The following is a 25,190-nucleotide window of genomic DNA, read 5'->3' as shown; positions in this document are numbered from 1 at the left end:
AGAGCCCGTGCTCTGCAGCAAGAGAAGCCACCTCAATGAGAAACCTGGGTACTGCAAAAAATAGCCCCCACTTGCCGCAAGTAGAGAAACCCTGTGTGCAGCAACGAAGACACAGTGCAGCTATAAATAAATAAATAAATATTTAACAACAACAACAACAAGTCTTCTCCAGCACCACAATTCAAAAGCATCAATTCTTTGGTGCTCAGCCTTCTCTATGGTCCATCTCACATCTGTACATGACTACTGGAAAAACCATAACTTCCTGTAAGATGTTACAAAAGAACTTCAACAAACTTTTTGGCCAACCCAGTACTTCCATTCCTCAGGCTTGGGGAGAGCAAGTGGCAAAGTGAAGGGGGGGAAGGACTGAGCCCTGCCGTGAAGTATACATAGTGCTGGGTCATTCACCCTTGCCCTAGAGGCTGAGCTGCTTCGTGTAGAACGTTAATGCATAGACCAAATAGTCTCTCACATTCTTCAAAGTCAGCAAGAAGATTATATTTTTACTTTAATTCATTGTGTATGGTGTCCTCCTCTTCCTGCCTACATTCAAAACTGCCAGTGTGAAAGAACTTTTGTTTTGCTTTTATCCCCTGTAGCAGCAAGCCTAGCATGCTGACAGTGATAGGTGCACAACAGTGCTGGCTGGATAGAGATGGGAGAATAATGGTCTCTGAATTCTTGGCACCAAGGACATGTAGGGGAGGAGAAAAATTCTTTTTTTCATTGGGTATAAATTAGACAAGAGACATTTTTGTGAGAAAAACAATCAGAAGTTTATTAATATGTGCATCATGCATACACATGGGAGTACTCAGTGATGGGTAACTCAGAAGGGATGGTTAGGACTTGAGTGGGGCTCTTTTGAATTGTGTATATACCTTTATAATTGTTAAATCATTCTGATTTATTGCCCTTTTGTCTTTATGAAGTGTCCATCTTTTTCTCTAGCAATAATCCTAGTCTTGAAACCTACTTTGTCTGTTATTAATATAGTAGCCATTCCAGTTCTCTGGTGATTATTGTTTGCATGGTATATCTTTTTTCATCCTTTACTTTTAACCCACTTGTGTTTTTTGGATCCAAAATGTGTCCCATGTTAATAACACATTGTTTGATATTGCTTTTTTAATGTAGTGGGATAACCTCTGCCTTTTGTTTGGAGTGTTCAATTTGCTCATATTTAATATAATGATTAATATAGCTAAATCTGCCATTTTGCTGTTTTTAAAAATATGTCTCAGGTCTATTTTTATACCTCCTTTTATGGCATATTTTTTTTTTAATTTAAGTGTACTATTTTAATTCCACTCTTGATTTTAAATTTGTTTTGGAGTTTTCTTTTTTTAAAAAAATAAATTATTCATTTTAATTAAGGCTAATTACTTTACAATATTGTAGTGGTTTTGCCATACATTGACATGAATCAGCCATGGGTGTACATGTGTTCCCCATCCTGAACCCCCCTCCCACCTCCCTCCCCATTCCTCTGGGTCATCCCACTGCACTAGCCCTGGCATATGAGTCAGCCCTGAGTACTCTGTCCCATGCATCGAACCTGGACTGTTGATCTGTTTCACATATGATAATATACGTTTCAATGCCATTCTGCAGTTATTTTCTTAATGCTGCTCTTGGAAATAAAATATACACAATCTACTTATCCCAATCTACTTATAATTAATACTTAGTTCCAATAAAATATTTATGTATATATTATAAGCCCACAATATAGTATTATATTTATTGCCTTTATAATAATTTTATGTGTTTTAGAGAAATTAAGAGAATAATATACATGCATTGTCTTTTATATTTACCCAGAGATATTTAATAGTTTCAGTGGTCCTCATTTCTTCTTGTGGATTTGACTTAGTATCAGTATATCTGATGTCAATTTCTTTTCAGCCTGAAGGACTTATTAAGTATTTCTTATAAGGTATGTCTGCTGGCAGCAGACATTCTGAGTACTTGTTAATCTGAGAATATCTTTATATCAGTTTCATTTTTCAGGGCTAGGTTTGTGAGAGTTCTTCATTGATAGAAGTCTTTCCTTTTTTATTTCAGCACCTTAAATATATTATTCCACTGCCTTCTGGTCTCCATTGTCTCTGATGAGAACTTGTTGTTGTTCACTCTCTAAATCATGTCCAACTCTTAGTGACCCCATGGCATTTCTCTGTCCTTCACTATCTCCCTGAGTTTGCTCAAACTCATGTCCTTTGAGTCAGTGATGCCATCCAACCATCTCATCATCTGTTGCCCCTTCTCCTTTTGCCCTCAATCTTTCCCAACATCAGAGACTTTTCCAGTGAGTCAGCTCTTCACATCAGGTAACCAAAGATGAGAAGTTAACACAAGTCATATTGTTTTTCCTCTTGTACATGTTGAGTCATTTTTCTTTTGCTGCTTTCAAGATTTTCCTTTTGTCTTTTTTTCCCTGATGGCCAACATTTTGGCTATGATGTATCTAGCTAGGGCTGTCTTTATGTTTATTTTTGGGTTTGTTGAGCTTCTTAGATATGTAGATGAATGTTTCTCATTCAATTTGGAACTTTTTAAGCTATAATTTCTTCAGATACTTTTTCTGCTCCTTTCTCTCTGTCTTCACCTTCTTGAGTTACCATTATACATAGGTTTGGTTTACTTGATGGTGTCTTACAGGTTTCTGGGACTCTTTGTTTTTCTTCCGCCTTTCTTTAACTCTTCTCTTCAGTTTTTAGGTGATTTCTATTGATTTATCTTCAGGTTCACTGGTTCTGTTTCAAAGCCAAATATGCTGTTGTATCTCTCTAGTAACTTTTTTTTACTTTTTAATTTCAGAATTTCCTTTTGTCTCTTATTAATAGTTTCTGTTCTTGGGACTTCCCTGGTGGTCCAGTGGTTAAGACTGCATGCTTCCAATGCAAGGGGCATTGGGTCTGATCTCTGATCTAGGAACTAAGATTTCGTCTGCTGCATGGTACAGCCAAAAAAAAAAAAAAGTTCAAAAAGTTCTTATTCTTTATTGATATTCTCCATTTTGTTATAGTACTTACCTTTAATTTTTCACATATTATTTTCTTTAGTTCTTTGAATATATTCATAATATCAGCTTTGAAGTCTTTTTTTCTCCCTAAATCAGTATTCTACTGGCTGCAATTTTTTTTCTTAACTATGTCACTCTTTCCTGTTTCTTTGAAAACTGGATATAATAGATATTATATTATAGCCATACAAAAAACAGATTGCAGGCTGGATTTGGTCCACTGATCAAGTTTACTGTTTCCTACAATAAAAATGTGATGCATAAAGTGAAATGCAAAATAGATCTTGGGAAGGATGGCTGAGTGGGAGATAGCTTGTGATGTAAACATATTATGAATGACCAGTGGGCAAAGCACAATGGCCAAGGCAGCCCTACCTATGACTAAAAGCATTCTTTGTTTAGCAGGATCAAAGCTAGAGATTTAGCCTTGTCTCACCTGTCCTTTGGCATTCTCTTGCCAGCAAGCCCTCATCCAGCATGTGTGGTTCAGTCATCTCCCTCAGTTATTCTCAAGCTTAGGTGCAGGAAATCATCTCCATTCAGGGAAACACTGTTCAGAAGATCACAGACAGCAGCAGGAGCAAATCTCTGATCAAACCTGCTCAAGCCATCAAGCAGAAATTCAAGAGAGAGAAGAAGATTCCAAGCTTTTGTTCAGGAGAATAAGTAAAAGCAGCACTTCAAAGGCAATCTCCAGCCCCCTGGAAGAACAGCCAGTAACATCCAAGGAAGACAACACAGTGGTGGATATAGGGCCCAACCTGGCCCAGAGGACAGACCTTGAGGAAACAGACAAAATATTATGTGGTTTAGAAATCTCAACATTTGGAGCAATCAAATATGGAGAGTTTGAGCTAGGCTTTATCAAGGAGTCAAACCAGCTCAGCCTCCAGAAGACACACACAGAAGAGATCGCTTACATGTACACTGAGTGGGGACAAAACTTCAGCAGTATGTCAGTCCTCATCAAAAACCAAAGGACACATTCTGGGCAAAAGCCTTATGTATGCACGGAATGTGGATGAGGCTTTACCTGGAAGTCAAACCTCAGAACACACCAGAGGATACACACTGGCAAGAAATCATATATGTGCAAGGAGTGTGGACGAGGCTTAACTTGGAAATCAAACCTCTTCACACATCAGAGGACATACTCAGGGCTCAAGCCTTATGTGTGCAAGGAGTGTTGCCAGAGCTTTAGCCTGAAGTCAAATCTTGTCACACACCAGAGGGCGCACTCTGGGGAGAGGCCTTAACATTTGCAAGGAGTGTGGGTATGGCTTTCACCAGTATTCACACCTCAACAGACATAAGAGGACACACTCAGGAGAGAAGCCTTATGTTTGCAGGGAGTGTGAGCAAGGCTTTAGCCAGAAGTCACACCTCATTCGACACTTAAGGACAAAAACAGGAGAGAAACCTTATGTGTGCACAGCATATGGAAGTCATTTTAGCTGGGAATCAAACCTCAAGACACACCAGAGGACACACTCAGGGGTTAAACCTTACATGTGCCTGGAGTGTGGGCAGCACTTTAGTCTGAACTCAAACCTCAACAAACACCAGAGGTCACACACAGGGGAGAAGCCATTTGTGTGCAGGGAGTTCAGGCAAGGCTTTAATGATAAGTCTACTCTTGTCTCACACCAGAGAACACATTCAGGGGAAAAACCTTTCATACGCAGGGAGTGTGGTAGAAGGTTTAGCCAGAAGCCAAACCGGTTTAGGCACAAGAGGGCACACTCAGGGCATAGCCCCTTTGTATGCAGGGAGTATGGACAAGAGTTTTATGATAAGCTAACTTTCATTATACACCAGAGGGCACACTCAGGGGGAAACCTCATGTGTGCAAGGGGTGTGGGCAAGGCTTTAGCCGGCAGTCACACCTCATTAGCCATCATAGGATACATTCAGGAGAGAAAGCTTAAATTTGTAGTCAGTGTGGGCGAGGCTTTCGTTGGAAATCAAACCTCATCAGACATCAGAGGACACATTCAGAAGAGAAACCTGTGTGTACAAGCAGTGAAACCGTTAGCCAGTAGTCACACTGCACAAGACAACGGAAGTCCCATCCAGGGCTGTAGCTTCAGTAATAAGTCAGCCATCGGCTGACACTAAAACAGAGACATCTATGTGTGATGGGAGTGTTCATGAGACTAATGGTAAGGGTCAGTATCTCCATTCCACCTGAAGGAGAATTGTTGCTGGCCTGTTTTCAGGGGCTCTGGTTTTCCCTACTGGCGATGGTAGATTTTGGAAGATCTCTCAGGTAACTTGATGGAGAGAGTACTTAAGTAGGTTGAAATTAGAGAATTGATATGATTCCAATATACTTCCCAAGTATACATGAACACTCCTTCCACAGTATCCTGGATGTTGTAACAGCAGTTTTAAAGCCCATGTCTTGATGTCTGTTTGACTTGAGAACAAGAGACAGAAACCATGGCTGATTTAATGCTGGTTCCACAGAGCATGACCCAGCAGAGTCAGCTTCAGTGAAAGTTTGGAATATGGTCAGCTCATGGGGATAAGAGATGACGCATGGGTAGAGGGTTTTGTTATACAAAGGGCTGACAGGTAAGAAAGATTGTAAGTATTCTAGCTCTAAGTTTGGGAAGAGTTATCCATTTTTGGAAATATCATCTTTGCTTGCTTCCTGGGACTCTCTGGTTTCCAGGTTGAATCCATACTGTAGATACTTTTGTTGACTGGGTATATTTAGACTAGAAATGTATTATGTAGTGTTATAAAGAAAATATGCACGCATATACAGAAATGTAAAATGAAATTATTTTCTATTCTTTTTTGAGTTACAATATCCCATTAGTAATTATTTGGTTTAAATTTTTCCAACCATTGTAAAACATACTACTTTTTTGGTTGAGAATAGTCTCTTTTTGGAAATGGCAGTGTCCCACAAATTTCCTTAGACTCTTGTCCCAAGGCCCAGTTTTTTTTTTTTCATGAAACTTGACTAAATGATTGTGAATTATATTTGGAAAATAAGTTTTCTAAGGATAGGAAAATATAGGAATTGTATTATAACTTATTTTCTTGATTTGTGTACAGGTATTTAGAATAGATCTGAAAGCCATAGAAAAACAAAGTATATGGGTAGTTAGAAAGTGGTGAAGCAGGATTTCAAGTTCAGTACTCAGTGCTTGGCTTTCAGTTTTGTTGTTGTTCAGTCATTCAGTTGTGTCCAACTCTTTGCAACCCCATGGACTGCAGCACGCCAGGCTTCTCTGTCCTTCATTACCTCCCGGAGTTTGCTCAAACTTATGTCCATTGAGTTGATGATGCCATCCAACCATCTCATCCTCTGTCATCCTGTTCTCCTCATGCCCTCAATCTTTCCCAGCATCAGGGTCTTTTCCATTGAGTCGGCTCTTCTCATCAGGTGACCAAAGTATTGGAGCTTCAGCATTAGTCCTTCCAGTGAATAATCAGGGTTGTTTTCCTTTAGGATTGACTGGTTTGTTCTCCTTACTGTCCAAGGGACTCTCAAGAGACTTTCAGTTTATGGAAAAAATAAACAGTGGTCTCAAAGCCTTGATAGCCAAAGGAGATAGAGTTAGATTCACTGTCTCAAATAATATGAGGTGTAAAAGTCTTAATTTTTATTCAAAATCTTAAGTTTGAGTGGAGTGAGCAGAACCTGGTGAAAAATTATGAAATACTATCTTTGATGGAGCAGTTGGCCTGGCCTCCCCCTCTTAGCCTTCCCTGTGGTAAATCTTGACCTCATGCTCTTACATTTCCTCAACAGAAAAGTATCTTTTGAGTTTTAATCACTTTAGGTCTTAGAACTTAATTACTCTTTTCCATAAAATCATGTCATGTCACAAACATAAGGATTCCAAAATTAAACATACCTTTTACTGTTTAACTTTCAGAAGGAACACTTCCATTTTCAGTGTAATTGATTCATAAAAATGAAAGATTTTTGCCACAAACTGTTTAAAACTCTCAACAGGAAAAAATAGAACACTGCTGGTGTATGAAGCCTTAAATAGATTGAAAATAGATACAAACCTTGGGAAACATTTTTATGGAGCAGAACCAAACAGGAAGTCCTGGAAATGTTCTGAGAAAGGGGTAGAAAGAAGCCCTATACTTTGGTGCTCCCCACGCCCACTGATTCTTAAACCTACATCAGGCCTTCTGCTTAGAACCTCTCATAAGAGACAAGAGTTAAGACAGGTAACCTGAGGTGTCTGCCTGGGCCTAGCATTAAAATCTGTGCAAATCTGGAAACTGATTAGGAGATAAAACACCACATGGTATTCAGAAATGGAATCCTCAGTCTTGTTTTTGCGGGTTTGTTTTTTTTTTTCTAATCTCTGGAGGATTCACTACTGCCTCATATTTCATAACCTGAGGTGATTTAAAACAGGTGTTTAAAACAGACAGAAAAATTGCCCCAGAGCAATCACTACCCATCCTGCCAACCTTCTGGTAAGTAGTAGACTACATTGCAGAAAATTGTGAAGAAAAGATGATAAACAGTATGAAATAATGAATACTGCTTCAAATACAGTCATCATGGAAATGTTCCATTTTAAAAGGGGTAGCAGTAAATGTTAATGGAACTGTTTCATTTAATTCAATTTTGACTTCTTATTATGGATCATTGGTTCCCTAAGTGTGTGGGGCCCTTTCAAGTGATCTGCATGGTCAAAACAAATTTCATTATAACACTAAGACATTACTTGCTTTTTGCTCGAATTTGTACTGATGGTGCAAAATCAGTCAGCAATCGTAGGTAAAACCGCTCGGCTCTTAGCATGAATCAAAGCAGTGACACCAAACTGTTGTTCAGTCGCTCAGTTGTGTCAAATTGTGACCCCATGGACTGCAGCAAACTGTACTACTAGCATTATTGTATTTTTTAACCACCCCCTATTTGTGGTAAAAAATGCAAGTTCCACTTAAGAATGTTCTTCATAAAATAGAATTTTGATAGATCTTGACCTTTGAGTACAGCAGTTTAAAATTATAATTTAAATTTTGAGATAACTAACACAGTTGCAAGAAATTATATCAGGAAATCTCATATATTCTTTACTCAGTTTACTCCAATGGTAGTGTCTTATAAATTATACTATAATATCACAGCCATGATACTAAAATTGGTATGTATACATCTTTTAAACATTTTGTGTGATGAAAAGAGAAATACATGTAAAGTCCTTCAAGCTGAAATAAGCTGTTTCAAGGAGATGCACTTGTATGATTGTTTAATTTGTGAGCTGAACCAGCCACCTTTTTATGGACACCAATTTTATTTGAAAGATCAGCTGACAAGTTTTGGATAAGGTGACTCAGACTTGGATGTTTGGTAGACATTTTGTCAAAAATGAAGTGATTTTTTAAAAAAAATCTGCCAGCGAAGAAAACTGATGGTAATTTCTGTTAATTTGACTTTCAAACAAAGGATCAGAATATTGAAAAACAAGTTACCTGCCACGATGAACTTGACAGTTTCCCAGTACTTAGCCCTTTGTGATAAGATTGGTGATGATATTAATGAGCCTGATTTTATAATACCATATAATGAAATATGATGATGGAAGATCTGCCTAATTCATTGAACCAGTATTTTGCAAACAGTTAGTACATAATGCTGCACAATCATCTGTGGGTATATTAAAGTATAAGATAGACATGGATTTCAACAAGATAAAAGCCGGATTCCATGATTTTTGATGAAGTATAAAAGGATAATGTTGACAGTTACCTGAAAAGAATATTAAAACATTCCTCCATTTTCTTACTATGTATCTGCATGAGGCCAGATTTTATTTATGTGAACACATTAAATGCAGGAACACAAATAAAATACAAAGTATATTCTATTAAATTGAATATTAAAGATTTGCAAACACATAAAAAAGTCACCCTTTTTTTTATGATGGAAACTGTTCAAACCCAAGTGAAAGTCAAACACTTTGTTTTTCACCTTTAAGTGTGTTGTTTCTAGATATTTGTGGTCTATAACCCATACTGAAAATACTGGACACACACACAGCAGAAAAAAGTTATGTGTTATAATACCAAACATTTTATTAACATCTGTGCTTTATATAATTTAAAATAGGCATAGAAGAAACAAACGCCGAAAAATGCTTAACATCCACTGACAGATGTAAACCTGCAATCTGAGGTATGCTGCTCTATCTAGACAGAACACTGAAACATGGGCCATATTCATTTCTAGAACTACATGGTATGACTACTTAATGGCTAGGTTTGTGGCTATGTCTCTAACTATTCTTGGCAATCATTTTTTTCTGTTTTTTTTAGTCAAAGAAGCAGCTTTATGCTTTCAATCATTTCTTCAGTGTGTCTTTTTTATACTTGTTAATTTCTGTTAATATTTACTAATCTCAAGCTTTCTTTTTTGTTGTATTGCATTTTCAGTCTTATTTAATCATAATTTGGTTTATTTATTGCCTTTTTACTGTCCTGAAAGTCAGTTCATTTCTAAGTGGCTTATAGTTTTCATTTTCTTTTATATAAGAATTATTATTTCAGAGTGCTTACAAGGGGCTAGATGGACATACTCATTTTTACAATATCTTAGTATTCAGCTTTTTATCTTATAGCATTGTAATCAATGTATTTTGTGATTTCTTCCATTTTAGTTCATAAAGTGTAGTTTTGAATGTGATTAAGCTTGAATCTTAAAGTATTTAATGTGTCTACATATCTATTTTAATAATATGCCAAGATTAACACAAACTTGTAAACTTTTATATTTTCTATATAGTTATTTTATTCTCCTTTTGTCTTGTATTAATGATCTGTCTTTATTTTTATTTATTAATTCATATTATATGTTTGAGGGACTTCCCAGGCAGTGCTAGTGGTAAAGAACCTGCCTACTAGTGTAGGAGATGTAAGACGCAGGTTTGATCCCTGGGTTGGGAAAATCCCCTGGAGAAGGGCATGGCAACCCACTCCAGTACCCAGGCAGTATTCTTGCCTGGAGAATCCCATGGACAGAGGAGCCTGGTGGGCTACAGTCCATGGGGGCACAAAGAGTCAAACACAACTGAGCGACAAACACTTCGAACTCTTTCACTGGGGCTTCAGCTATTAGAGGACTCTTTCTAGGAAGGGATTGGAGAGGATCTCCAGAGATGTGTTTTTATTTCAAGAACTTCTCTTTACTTCCACATATACCAAGATCTTGACTTGGGTGCACCTTCCAGATTTTTTTTTTTTTTTAACTTTCACTGACAAAGACTCTCCTTGACCAAACTTTAATCAGACTCCTCAGAACCTTCTTCTCAACTAGGCTTCAACCTTTGGGCTTCAGTGTTTGTCTTTGCATCACCCAGTTTTAGCAAGAATTCTGTCAAGTCAGTTTAGCTCATGTTCTTGATATCTGATCACTCAGTATTTAAATTCCTCATCCACCCAGATGGTATGTGATCACTCTGGCCTTCCCTCAGCAAGAATCCTATTAGTCAGCCTAGCAAGAATTCCCCCCTATCCCTTTATGTCTCCTTTTTATAATTTTCCATAAACTGACCACCCCCCCCAACCCTAACTTGCTCCTTGTCTATAAATCCTCTCTTGCTATATTTGGAATTGAGTTGGTTCTGTGCTGAAGTCTCTTTTCTCCTACAGCAATAGTTCCTGAATTTAAGAAAAAAAAAAAAAAAAACAGGCCCCTTCAAGTACCACTCAGTTCTTGTTTTCTTTAACATTACTCACAGGTTCACATTGTTGGCCTGTTGACTGTTGATAGTTTTCTTAAAGCTGGGCCCTAAATAAAGTTGTCAAGGTTTGTCATAGCTTTCCTTCAAAGAGCAAGTCTTTTAATTTCATGGCTTCAGTTACTGTCCACAATGATATTGGAGCTTTGACAAACCTAGACAGCATATTAAAAAGCAGAGACATCACTTTGCCAACAAAGGTATGTATAATCAAAGCTGTGGTTTTTCCAGTAGTCATGTTTGGATGTGAGTTGGACTATAAAGAAGGCTGAGTACCAAAGAATTGATGCTTTCAAATTGTTGTGCTGAGAATTGAGAATCTCTTGGACAGCAAGGAGATCAAACCCATCAATCCTAAAGGAAATCAACCCTGAATATTCATGGGAAGGACTGATGCTGAAGCTGAAGCTCCACTACTTAAGCCACATGATGCGAAGAGCCAACTCATTAGAAAAGACCCTGATGCTGGGAAAGATTGAAGGCAAGAGGAGAAGAGGGCAGCAGAGGATGAGATGGTTAGATAGCATCACCAACTTAATGTACATGAATTTGAGCAAATTCTGGGAGATAGTGAAGGACAGGGAAGCCTGGCATGCTGCCGTCCATGAGGTCGCAAAGAGTTGGACCTGACTTAGTGACTGAACAACACCAAAACAACAACAAATTAAAGTTGTAAAGTGAAAAGTTAGGAACAGTAATAAAAGAAACCCCAGAGCTCCTGGCTACAACAATATAAATGGCTTTGATACAAGTGAGCATCTTCCTACAACTGGAATATAATTACTTTCTGTGCCTGCCATCACATTAGCGGCAAGTAGAGAAGAGATATGGGCTTCCAGGTGGCACAGTGGTAAAGAATTTGCCTGCCAATGCAGAAGACGCCAGGCTCGCAGCTTCCATCCCTGGCTTGGGGAGATCCCGGAAATGGCAGACCAATCCAGTATTCTTGCCTAGAAAATGCCGTGGACAGAGGAGACTGGTCGGGTACAGTCAGTCCATGCGGTCGCAAAGAGTCTGACATGACTGAGTGACTGAACTGGTGCGCGCGTGCGCACACACACACACGATATAAAAATAAGGATAATATTGACCCCGCCCTGGCCGGGGTGAGAGGTTGGGCAGGGATGAGAGAACAGCTGGACCTGGAGACAGACAGACAGACAGACACACACACACAGGACACACACAGACTCCTCTCCCACGGACTCAACTTTAAAGACAAGCCCAGAAACAAAGCTCCATCGCCAATAGTAAGAAAACCTCTGTGAATCTCTGGGCTAAGAACAGTTACAGAAACGTCATGCCCAAGTCAGCCACAGTCCCTTACACATCCATAATCACTTTCCCATTCTTGGCAGATCCACAATCTCACACAATGACCCACAATCACGGGGCATGATTTAAAATACACAAGCTGACTACAACTGACGGAACACGTCGCCCCGTGCACAAAAGTGTGCAGCGACAGTCACAAATCGCCACCCCTGAGCACTCAGTAAGTCACGGACACGCGCAGCTTCAGCATTCCCTCACACACAGTTGCCCAGGGTCACTTAAATGCCCATTCACCATATCCCAGGTTATCACACAGTTCTCTGGGTACTCGGACCTGTGGCCGTGGCATCCGGTAGTGCAGCCGTGATGTTGGGGCGTGCTTCGGGGCCCTCTGGGAAATGTAGTTCATTCAGCAAGGAGGTCGAGGCGCAAAGCGTCTGGGACTTGTGGTCCTCAGGGTCGGAATGAAAAACTGAGTCGCTAGTCTAGTTCCTCGCAGCTAAATGTTTCCCCAGCCGAACCCGGGGTCCGGTGAGCGTCAGTCCGCGTCCCGCTCCGCCCCGCGGGGGATGCTGGGAGGCGACGTCGCGGGTCTCGGGTCGCTGGGCGGGTTTCCAGAGCCAGGGATGCCGGGAGGTGAGTTGGGCCTGGCTGGCGCGAGAGCCAGAGATCAGGGCCGGGCTTGGGGTGGACCGGCAGGGATCGGGTTGGGGACCAGGCGGGCGCCTCTGGGGAGACTGTGTGTCAGACTGTGTGTCACCGTGTATGGCTATGTGACAGTGTGTGTGTGACAGTGTGAACTTCTCTGTCACTGTATGATGAACACAACTGTGACCATCTGTCTCTGGCATAAATGAGTCTGTGTTTCTGTGTTACTGTCTCCGCAGGTGTAATTGTGTTATTTGTGTATACTCTCTCCGCAGGTGTAATTGTGTTATTTGTGTATGGGTTTGTGAGAGACTGCAGGTGTGACATTGTGTGTGTGTGTGTGTTGCTGTGTGGATGTGTGTGTGACTGTTTGACCACTTGTCCCTGTGGGTGTAACTGCGTTTGAAGGTGTGGTTGTGTACCCATGATCATCAGTCTCTGCAGGCATAATTTTGTATGAGTAATTGTGGCAGGATGTGTGACCTTGTGTGGTATGTCACTGTGTATGAGGTTATGTGTGACTGTCTCTCTGTTGGAGTAATTGTGTATCATCTCTCTCATCAGTGGCATTAATGCCACTGTGTGTGTATGTGACATTATGTTTGTGATTGTGTGGCCATGTTGGTATGCATATGATTGGGAGAGAATTTGTATGTGTAGGTCAGACCTAGTATGTGATTGTGAGACACAGGAAGATTAAAATTGCTCACCCACCTTCACACAGTTACTAAGTGACAGAACTGGGACTTTAGCCCAGGCTATTTAGCTCCAGAGTCTTTGCTTTTTTCAACTCTTGATCTTTTCCACATTGTGAGAGTGAAAAATGGGGGCCCTGGGTTCTGAGGGTGTTGGAGAGGATTGTCTATGGTCTTGGCCCAGGACCTTCTGGACATGGAAATTAATTTGGATCTCTTCCTTCCGTCCCCTTGTGAGTCACAGAACCCAGTCTAAAGGCATTGTAGTAAGACCATTCTCACATTGGCTGCCTTTGTGGGAGGAAAGCCCAGCCTTCCTGTCCTTAGGCCATCGATTTTGAGATTTTAGGTTTGTCTGTGTCAAAACTCTTCCATGTTTAGTGCTGAGAGAGGCTAATCCATGGCTCTTTGTCTCACATACTAAGTGAACTAAGTTTTTGGTTCTGACTTTTTAGTAAAGAAAGATGTTCTCATTTCCTTTTCAAACGTGTGTGTAAAATCTAAATGGCAACAAGGGTGGCACTTCTCTGTGCCAGGAATTGGCTCAGGCATTTTAACAATGAGGAAAGTTTCTGGCAGTTGGATTGATTTGCCCAAGGTCACCTAGCCAGTGAGGAAAGGACTGGAGAGTCAATGTGTGCCTGGGGACTATATAAAGCCCACATCTTTTCCATCACCTTCTTTCAGAGACTGATGGTTCTTTCAAACTTGAAAAATATTCGTGATGCACAGCTATTTGAAACAGAAATTTAAAAGATATTTCTTTTATGTAGATGCTACTTGGAGCTTCCCAATTCTGAAAAGACTTAGTTGATTTTCTTCTCAGGTTGCAAAGGCCTTTGTGGACAATTTCAGGCTGCATTGAACTAAGGAAATAAATAATTTTCTTGGAGATTGAGTTGACTAGTGCAGAGTAGCCCAGAATTAGGGGGTTGTATATCTTAAATTCTAAGTCAAACACAACTGTCTTTGTTTTCAGAGTGAAGAAATGTTGGCTCTGAGAAGACAAGGAACTTGTTTCAGGCTGTGCAGTTTATTGGTTTGCTGTTGAAATTTGGCATGTTTAACCTCAGGCTGAATTTCTGTGGAGAAATTAAGGTAACATCTTCCACCTCCAAATATGCTTCTCTAAAAAACATATAGCACTGATTTCTCAGGTTATGTTGATTATTTCCCATGCAAACACTGTGGTCTCTTGAAAGAGAACCAATTTTTTTTTTTCTAATATTTATTGTTGCCGTTGTTCAGTCACTAAGTAGTGTCTGACTACTTGTGACCCCATGAGCTGCAGCACGCCAGCCTTCCCTGTGTCTTTGACTAACTCCTGAAGTTTGCTCAAACTCATGTCTATTGATTTGGTGATGCCATCCCACCACCTCATCCTCTGTTGCCCCTTTCTCCTTCTGCTCTCAATCTTTCCTAGCATCAGTGTCTTTTCCAGTGAGTCAGCTGTTCACATCAGGTGGCCAAAGTATTGGAGCTTCAGCTTCAGCATCAGTCCTTTCAGTGAGTATTCAGGGTTGATTTCCTTGCAATCCAAGGGACTCTCAGAGTCTTAATATTTATTTTGTTTATTTATTTGGCTAGGCCAGGTTGTAGTTGTGGCATGTGGGATCTAGTTCCCTGACAGAGATTGAACCCAGGCCCCCTACATTGGGAATCAGAGTCTTAGCCACTTCACCATCAGGGAAGTCTGGAGGACCAGTTTTTGAGTCACCCTGCAGTTTGACTCTTATGAATTTGAGTAAGCTGTCTAAGCTTTCTGAACCTCAGTTTCACTTGATGGTAAAATAGGGGAAATAATACCTACCTTTGCAGTTTTGTGAAGATTAACTAAGATAATGACATATACAATATGTGTAACATTGCTATTTATATTACAGGAGCCTCACTGAGATTTATTTATTTGTCTATCAAATCTGTTTTGAGCGCTTGCAGTGGTTCTGGCATTATTCTAGCCCTGGAGATACATAGGGACTTCCCTGGTGGCTCAGAGAGCAAAGAATCTGCCTGCAATGTGGGAGACCTGGGTTCGATCCCTGGGTTGGGAAGATCCCCTGGAGGAGGGCATGGCAACCCACTCCAGCATTCTTGCCTGGAGAATCCCCATGGACAGAGGTACCTGGCAGGCTACAGTCCATGGTGTCGCAAAGAACTGAGCAACTAAGCAACTGAGCAGTTAAGCACAGCACAGAGATACACAGTGAACCCAATAAATCCTGGCTGTCTTAAATCTGGTACTATTATTTGGGAAGACAACAGAAAAAAAAGAAAGTAACATGTGCAGTGATGTTAAATGCTAAGAAGAAAAAGAAATCAAGATAAGTGAAAATAGTAACTGGGAAGGAGATTCTCTTTAGGTAAAATAGGGAGTTCCCTCCAATGTGATGCACAGCCTGGTTCATATAAGGAAACTAGGGACCATAAAGGGGCAGGAAACCTCTCTGTGAGTCTCAGCATAGGACTGCTGTTCCATTTTTTGTTGTTGTTGTTGTTCTTATAACTCCCCCTTTCAGGACTTTTTTCTCCAAAAGAGAAAATTGAAGAAGGAAGGAAGAATGGCTGTTGGACTGTGTAAAGCCATGTCCCAGGTAAGTTGATGTTTTCGATTTGTTTTCAGAAATTCCATATCAGTTTTTAGGGCTTTGGAGAGTCCCAGGTGGTCCGGTGAGCACTCTCTTCACTTCTCCCTCTCCACTGTTTGTTCAGATAATCCTTCTACAAAACATTTAGTATCTTTTTTTTTTTTTTTTTTAACTCAGTGTTGTGCCGAAATGTATAATGGAACAGAATGTTTCATCTTTAGATGGATTGTGATTTGTTGTGTTGGAATGAAAGGATAGAGTGTGATTATCGAGTGCCCTTTTAACAGGGAGGTCAAGGAATTTTTGTTTGTTTGTTTGTTTTTGGAAGTGACATTTAAGCAAAGAGAAACCTCAGTGGACATAGGGAGGAAGTTTTGTTGAGATCTGGGAAAGAGTTTTAAAAGTAGAAGGTGTGATGGGGTGGGGCAGGAGGGAAGTCCAAGAGGGAGGAGATATATGTATGCAAATAGCTGATTCACTTCATTGTACAGCAGAAACTAAAACAGTATTGTAAAGCAATTAAATTCCTATTTAAAAAAGACAAAAAATGGTAGAAGAAATAGCAAGTGCAAAGTTACTGTGGTGGGAGCATGTTTGATGTATTTCAGGGATAGCAATAAGCCAGTATCATCAGAGGAAAATATGCACTTTGAGATTAGGGGAATAGCTGGGGACCAAATTAAGCAGGCCCTTGAAAGTCATGACCAGAGCTTTGATTTTTGTTCTAAGGCTGAAGGAGAACCACTAGAGTGTTGGTGATGTGATCTGATTTATATTTTAAAAGGAAGGAAAATCAAAAGCAAGGAAGTAAGAGTGGAAGCAAGGAGTCCAGTCCGGAGATGCTTAGTAATCCAGGTGGAAGGTGATACCTGCTTGGATCACGGTGGTGGCATTGGAGCTTGTGAGATTCTGGGTATCTATTGGAGATAGGAAATATGGCATTTGATCAGGGTTTGGTTGTAGAGTGTGAGAGAAAGAAAGAAATCATGAATAACTACAAAGATTTTTGACCTGGGCAATTGTGTATATGGTCATGCTATTTACTGAGATGGGAAGATGGGTTGGGATGAGATAAGAATCAAGATTTGAAAAAAAAAACAAACAAACAAAAAAAAAGAATCAAGATTTGAGTTCCAGATAAATTAGAGAGACCTGTTGGATATCCAAGTAGAGTATTGGTTATGTATCTAGAGTTTAGGACTGGAGATGTGAATTTGAGAGTTTTTAATGTATTTAAGGGCTTTCCTAGTGGCTCAGTGATATAAGAATCCATCTGCAATGCAGAGATACAGGAGACTTGGGTTTGATCCCTGGATGGAGAAGATCCCTTGGAGGAGGGCATGGCAACCAATTCCAGTATTCTTGCTGGGAAAATCCCATGGACAGAGGAGCCTGGAGGGCTACAGTCCATGGGGTCACAGAGTTGGACATGACTGAACTGACTGAACACAGCATAGTTAAAGCCATGGGATAGGTTAAGATTATCTTGAGGGTAGGTTGTCATGAATATAGGTAGGAAAGAGGTCTAGGGAGTGAGCTTAGGGCATTCAAAGACTGACAAAAGGCTGACAAGAAGAGGAGGAACCAGCAAAAGAGACTGAGAAGGACTGATGTAGAAGGAAATCCAAAAGAGTGTGTGGGCCTTGGGAGTCAAGAGGAGAAAGCATTTCAAGGAGGAGATGATCAATTGAGTTAAATTCTTCTGATAGAGATGGAGGAAGATGCTTGGACTGTCTGGGAATACTTGGTAAACAAAAATTTTTTTCTTTTTCTTTTTTTTTTGTTCGTAACATGTAGTATGTGGGATCTTAGTTCCTTGACCAGAGATTAAACTCACACCCCCTGCACTGGAAACATGGAGTCTTAACCACTGCACTGTTTGGAAAGTCTCAAGAATTTTTTTTTTTAATTTCAGGGATTGGTGACCTTCAAGGATGTAGCTCTGAATTTTTCCCAAGAGGAATGGGAATGGCTGGACTCATCTCAGAAGGATTTGTACAGAGATGTCATGTTGGAGAACTACAGGAACTTGGTATGGCTTGGTAAGGATGTATACCCCCATAATTCAAATCTTCCCTATGAGATGTATTAGTTTCCTCCATTGGGAATATCTAGGGCATCTGAAATGCTTAGCTGGATTTCTACTTCTTGTTCCCAGGAAATTATTCAAAGTATTTTCACAGAGTTATAAATGTAGTTCCTTTTGCTACTGAATGATGGTTTGAAATAGCAGCATGAGTATGTCGTGGAAATTTTTAAAATTGCAAATCATGGGGTCCCATTATAGACCTACAGTGTCTGGGAATAACCCCAATAGTCTGGTTTTAATGAGCCCTCCAAATGGTTCTGATGCTCATTAATATTTGAGAACCATTGTGATTTCTGATTTGGTAGGGTCTGGGTTGGGGCAGCCTGAGAATTTGCATTTCTCTTTGGTTCTAAGACAACGGTTCTTTTCTGCTTTAGTACTTTGAGAATTGCTGCTATGACAGAAGCTTTGTCTTTCTCATCCTCCTTACAAGCTTCTTTTTATTCTCTGGCCCTTTCTCTAATATCCTTTCTTGCCAAGTGACCAAGGGATTGAGTCACTGGAACAGCAATAGCAAGGGGATTTGTTTATCTATCTGTCTGTCTCTTGCTTGTTCTCATTTTTCTTCCCCTATAAACAGGACTCTCCATTTCTAAGCCCTACATGATATCCTTATTGGAACAAGGGAAGGAACCTTGGATGGTGGAGAGAGAGATGTCAGATGGTCAACATGCAGGTGAGTGACAGGGGACTGGGCAGGAAGGGCCGTTGTAAGGTGGCAGCCAAAGCGGTCATGAAAAGACTGCCTTGCACTTGAGGTGGCTACCCTGGGCATCAGGGGATTGCTCCTGCTCTATTTCTATCAAGTTATACTCTCAAGGATGTACGTATGTGTGCTAAGTCACTTCACTCGTGTCCGGCTCTTTGTGATCCTGTGGACTGTAGCCTGCCAGGCTCCTCTGTCCATGGGATTCGCCAAGCAAGAATTCTGGAGCGGGTTTACATGCCCTCCTCCAGTGGATCTTCCCTGCCCAGGAATCAAACCCACGTCTCTTGCATTTCAGGTGGATTCTTTACCACTGAGCCACTGGGGACCCCCTACTTCTACCTAAACCTTGAATCTTCTTCCTTTACACTTCTTTCCTCTTTATGGACAGAATTATATTCATTTCTAGATTTCTTTTTTTTTTCACTTCTAGATTTCTTTATAGAGTTTTTATCAAAGTTATACATGCACATTAGTTGAAGAGACAAGGATTCGCATCTAAGTATCCACTTACATGCAGATTTTTTTCAATAAATACTACACAATTTGAGATTGGTTGAATCCATGGATGCTGAACTGCAGATTTGGAGGGCTGACTGTAAAGTTATGTCCCTAGCCCCTGCATTGTTCATGGGTCAGCTGTACAGGGAATCACTCCATATTAGCTCCTGGAGAGCTTCTTCATTTTTCTAATGGCTGCAGAATACCCCATCATGTGGATATTATGGTAATTTATTCAATACTCTCTAGTATGTGGACATTTAGGATGTTTGCAGTAGTTTAAATTACAAACAATGCTGCAATAACTAACCGTGTGCATATGTATTTTCCTGTTGTTGAAGTGTTATTTTCAGGGTCGTTTCCTAGATGTAAGATTGCTAAGTAAGTGGATATGTAGTATTAGGAAATGCCAAATTCCTCCCCCAAAAAGTTGTACCAGTCTGCTTTCTGTATTAGTTTCTTATGGCTGCTGTAACAAATTACCATAAATTTGGTGGCTGAAAAAACACAGATTTATTATCTTATAGCTCTGGAGGTCAGAAGTTGAAAATGGATCTTGCAGGGCTAAAATCAAAACATTAGAAGCCTGCTTTCCTTCTGAAGGCCCTTGGGGAGAATCTGTTTCTTGCTTTTTTTATGCTTTCTTTAGGGCCTTTACCCATCTTTTTATTTTCAACAGTGTAAAATCACTTTGATTTAAACGTGGGGTTTACATGCAGTATATCAGTCTGGATATCATTTCAATTTAATAAGTGAAAGTCCAGCCACATTTTTTATATGTTTAGGCTTAATTCTGTGTATTGTTTTATATTTTCTGATTTTTACAGTTTTTAAATAAGACTTTCACTTGTCTGTTTTCCTAGCCTTTTTTTGGTCGTGTAATACTGTAATTTTTATAATAATTAGATTTTTCTTTTGATCTGGTGTTTACCTTCATGTTTCTTTCAACAGTGTTTAAAGAAAAACATAAAGAGACCTTCATGTTTCTTTAAACAGTGTTTATTCCTTCTATTACTTGATTGGTCAGCTTTAAAAATTAGCCTTTGATTTTTTTTTTAACCTTTTACAGATGAAAAAGGTAAGTTATCCTTCCTTCCTAAAAAGCTTCCTTGATAGCTCAATTGGTAAAGAATCTGGCTGCAATGCAGGAGACCCTGGTTTGATTCCTGGGTCGGGAAGATCCACTGGAGAAGGGAATAGGCTACCCACTCTAGTATTCTTGGGCTTCCCTTGTGGCTCAGCTGGTTAAGAATCCACCTGCAATGTGGGAGACCCTGGCTTGATCCCTGGGTTGGGAAGATGCCCTGGAGAAGGGAAAGGCTACCCACTCCAGTATTCTGGCCTGGAGAATTCCATGGACTGTATAGTCCATGGGGTCGCAAAGAGTGGGACATGACTGAGCGACTTTCACTTTACAGATGAGTCAAAAAGTAGCCTTATTATATTCCTCACCCTCTCTTCCCAAATTTTGTTAGTTGTATGGTTTTTACATTGTCCAGGCATATTATATTTACATGTTCTGGTGGCTCAGATGGTAAAGAGTCTGCTGGCAGTGCAGAAGATCCAGGTTCAATCCCTGGGTCAGGAAGAACCCCTGAAGAAGGAAATGGCAAACCACTCCAGTATTCTTGCCTGGAGAATTCCATGGGCAGAGGAGCCTGGCAGGTTACAGTCCATGGGGTCTCAAAGAGTCAAAGATGACTGAGTGACTAACACTTTCACTTTCTTTCACTTATTTTTCTGTCAAATTTATCCTAACTTTTTCTTTTGTTTTATTTCTGTAGCTAAATATATTTAGTGTTTTCCACTAGTTTCTTTTGTTGAAGTTTCTCTGGACATCTGTTGATTGACTGAAATCTGTTCTTTAGCAATTTCCTCAAAAAGAGTTCATGCAAATGATGTCCCCTAAGCTCTACCTTGTTCATAGTTGGCCATTCTTTTCTTAAGTTTCTTATAGTGTATTGGTATTGAATGTTGTTACAAAGAATCCTGATGCCAGCTTGATATTTTCTCTTTTGTGTAAGTACCTTTATATTTTGTTCTTATCTCTTAGAAGGTTCTTTCATTTTAAAGTCATTTTAGTGGGGCATGTTTCAGTCTTGACCATTTTGGGTCACTTTTTCCTAGTAGATATATTCTCCTTCAGGATGGAGATTTGAGTTTTTATTTCAGGAAATATTTTTTTATTTTTTATTGATGAATTAAAAAACATGAAAGTATAGAGAATAATAATATAGTAAAGGGTTTCCTACTGATGAACAATTTATGTATTTCTCAGTTGCTTACTTGGTTATGTGTATTATTCATTTAATATATTACCTGATTCAAGTTTTGATATTTAAGAATCTTGCCTTTTATCTATGAGACTGGTCTGATATAAGAACAGTGAAATAGGTCAGTGGAACAATAAAGAAATTTCAAAAATATACCCATGTATATATGAGAATTTGGTATTTGATAAAAATAGCTTTTCAAATTAGTGGTACAAAAAGACTTTTGTAAAAGTTATGGATACTACTTGCATAATATTGGATTTTGGAAGTCTTTCTTAAAATGACTGCAAAGCCAGACTCTATAATGAAAAGACTGGGAGATTTGAGTTCAAACTTTATCAGAAGCGTTATAAATGAAGATGACCTGTGACAATAAAAAGTGATGATTTCAGGGAGAAAAATAACTTATAAAGCCATACCACCTTATTTATAATGACTTCTATAAACCACTTAAAAAAAGATGCCAGTATAATTAAAATATATGCAAAAATATATAAAAGGTACAAAAATGTATATGAAAATGCTCAATTTTCAGAGACTTGCAAAATAACACAATAATGAGGTACTCTTTACTTGAAGGGACAAAGATTTTTAGAATGATGTTAGCCAGTGTGAATCAGTTTGAAGACATGTATTTCATGTTGCTGACAGAAATGTAAATTGATTTAAAAAAAAAGTCAGAACCACTACTTTCTGCCCTCTTTCCCTCAAGTAAATTCTTTAATTCCTTCTATAATGATTTTCTTTTTCCTTGCAAAGGTGAAAAGGAGACATTTGTTTTCTTGATATTTTTCAGACTGGGAGTCTTGGTATGAGATCAAGGCATTATCTCCAAAGTGGTACACTGATGAAGAGGAAATATCACAGGGGGTGATAACAAAAAGACTTACAAGTTATAGCCTTGAATGTTCCAGTTTCAGAGAAGGCTGGAAATATGAGGCTGAATTTGAGCAGCATCAAGGAAATCAGGAGAGGCGTTTCAGGCAAGTGGCAACTCTTGAGGAAATCTCTGCTGTGGAGAGAGACAGTGAATATAATAATTCTGAGAGAAACATTCTCTTGAAGTCAGTACTTTTAACACAACAGAGAATTCCCCCAGTAGAGCAAGTACATAAATTTGGTATTTTTAACAAAATGATCCCCCCAAATTCAGTTCTAATTGAACATAGAAGACTGCATGCCGAGAAGGAATCTTTGATAGGTAATGAATGTGAAGAATTCAACCAGAGCACATACCTTAGTAAAGATGTAGAAGTTTCTCCTGGGGAGAAATCTTACGAAAGTAATGATTTTTCAAACCTCTTAAGTTTCCATTCATTACTTACTCAACATCAAGCAACTCATTTTGGAAAATCACCCCATGGATATGATGACTATGGCAATGCCTTTAGCTGTTACTCGTATTTTACTCAACCTCAGAGAATTCACAGTAGAGAGAAACCATATGCATGCAGTGACTGTGGCAAGGGCTTCAGCCATGACTTTTTTCTCAGTGAGCATCAGAGAACTCCTATTGGGGAGAAACCATATGAATGTAAGGAATGTAACAAAGCCTTCCGACAGAGTGCACACCTTGCTCAACATCAGAGAATCCACACTGGAGAGAAACCCTTTGCATGCAATGAATGTGGGAAGGCCTTTAGCCGTTATGCCTTCCTTGTTGAACATCAGAGAATTCACACAGGAGAGAAACCATATGAGTGTAAGGAATGTAACAAAGCCTTCAGACAGAGCGCACACCTTAATCAACATCAGAGAATTCACACTGGAGAGAAACCCTATGAATGTAATCAATGTGGAAAAGCCTTCAGCAGACGCATAGCCCTTACTCTGCATCAGAGAATTCATACAGGAGAGAAACCCTTTAAATGTAATGAATGTGGGAAGACCTTTGGCTATCGCTCACACCTTAATCAACATCAGAGAATTCATACCGGTGAAAAGCCCTATGAGTGCATCAAATGTGGGAAGTTTTTTAGGACTGACTCACAACTTAATCGACATCATAGAATTCATACTGGAGAGAGGCCTTTTGAATGCAATAAATGTGGGAAAGCATTCAGGGATGCTTTGGTTCTAATTCATCATAAAAGAAGTCATGCAGGAGAGAAACCCTATGAATGTAACAAATGTGGGAAGGCCTTCAGTTGTGGCTCATACCTTAATCAGCATCATAGAATTCATACTGGAGAGAAACCCTATGAATGTAATGAGTGTGGGAAGGCTTTCCATCAGGTCTTGTCCCTTAGGCTACACCAGAGAATTCATGCCGGAGAAAAACCCTATAACTGTAATGAATGTGGGAACAATTTTAGCCGTGCTTCAACCCTTAGACGACATCAGAAAATTCATAATATAAAAACTCTCTGATTATGTGTAATAAGAAAACATGTAGTCACCACTTGGTCCTTATTAAATAAATATCAATGAATTCTTCAGTTAGTAATTCTACTAATATGAATGTAGTAAATATGGAAAAATCTCCAGTTCACAAGCATCCTTTATTTGAAATAACCTGAGTAGTAGCCATCTATTACTTTTGGATCTGTCTATGCTGCATTTGAGACTTAACTCATCCTCAGTACCTATCATTCTGATGAAATTATTTAATCAGGGAGAGCAGTCATCAAGTATTTTCCTCAACCTAACTAGAAATGAGGGGTTTTCAAATGGCCCTGTCTAGACCAGTAGAGCCCTAGGAAGGTACTGTTACGGGTAATGAGAAAAGATCTTTTCTTTCTGCGCCCTCCCCACCCCCACTGGAATTGCAAATGTCAAGGATTTGATAAAAACTCACCAGTAGCCTTTCTGTTACGACACAAAGCCTTCCCAAGATAAATCCAATACAAAGAAATTGGAGATAATAGACAGAAATATGAGGATGTTGTTTGATCTGGATCCAGTCATGTCTGAAACCTACATCATCTTTGACAATTTCATTTTTGTGATCCAATAAATTTCCTCTTTTTTTGCTTCAGTTAATTTGATTTGAATTTTTGCCTCTTGGAATTAGAGTCCTGATGTGTATATCCCATGTTTACTACACATGTGAAAAGGCCTTAAATCTTTTATATGGCATAATTATTTATCCTGAAGAGAAACCTCATAACAAGTACATGAAAGTTAAATATACACCCTTCATAAAGCTGAAAGAATTGTTATGTTTTATTTGTTGATAAAATAATATTTGTTTGTTTCACAGTAAGAATTTTTTTAAATTCATGTAATAAAACTTATTACCAGGCTTTCTCCTAGGGAATTAAAATCATTTCTGGCAGGGACTTGCTATAGACCTTTAAAGAAATATTGGGGGACTTCCTTGGTGGTCCAGTGGTTGAGAGTCCACTTTCTAATGCAGAGAATGCGTGTTTGATCCCTAGTTGAGGAACTAAGATCCCACATGCCATGAGACAACTAAGTCAGCATACCTCAACTGGAGAGCCTGCATGCTGCAACTATGAAACCCATGCCTTTGGAGCCTGTGCACCACAATGAAAGATCCAGCAAGTCACAATAAAAAAAAATTTTTTTTAATTTATTTTTGGCTACACTGGGTCTTCATTGCTGTGTGATGGCTTTCTCTAGTAGCAGCGAGTGGCTACTCTTTGTTGAGGTGCTTGGGCTTATTGTGATGGCCTCTCTTATTACCTAGCATGGGCT

At 39.4% G+C, this 25,190-nt stretch overlaps 2 protein-coding genes across 3 annotated transcripts; both read left to right on the top strand.

Moving 5' to 3' along the window:
* Positions 1-3,129: 3,129 nt before the first annotated feature.
* On the top strand, positions 3,130-6,261 carry ZNF875 (zinc finger protein 875). The gene is given in 2 exon segments (XM_040253031.1): positions 3,130-4,284; positions 4,286-6,261. Coding segments are annotated over 2 exon segments (1,191 nt in total). The 5' UTR covers positions 3,130-3,951; the 3' UTR covers positions 5,144-6,261.
* A 6,225-nt stretch (positions 6,262-12,486) lies between these two features.
* ZNF527 (zinc finger protein 527) lies at positions 12,487-24,512 on the top strand. Of its 2 annotated transcripts, none has more exons than XM_040252935.1 (6): positions 12,487-12,669; positions 14,356-14,474; positions 15,893-15,967; positions 17,877-17,993; positions 18,631-18,726; positions 22,327-24,512. In XM_040252935.1, exons 4-6 carry the CDS (start codon positions 17,924-17,926, stop codon positions 23,898-23,900), a joined length of 1,740 nt encoding a protein of 579 aa, XP_040108869.1. In that variant the 5' UTR covers positions 12,487-12,669; positions 14,356-14,474; positions 15,893-15,967; positions 17,877-17,923; the 3' UTR covers positions 23,901-24,512. The 2 variants fall into 2 exon arrangements, with proteins under 2 accessions (XP_040108869.1, XP_040108868.1); XM_040252934.1 differs by having other exon boundaries at positions 17,877-18,003.
* Positions 24,513-25,190: the final 678 nt, after the last annotated feature.

The sequence above is a fragment of the Oryx dammah genome, unplaced genomic scaffold (genome assembly GCF_014754425.2).
Source record: "Oryx dammah isolate SB20612 unplaced genomic scaffold, SCBI_Odam_1.1 HiC_scaffold_13, whole genome shotgun sequence".
NCBI lineage: Eukaryota > Metazoa > Chordata > Mammalia > Artiodactyla > Bovidae > Oryx > Oryx dammah.
This window is presented reverse-complemented; position numbering and strand designations above follow the sequence as displayed.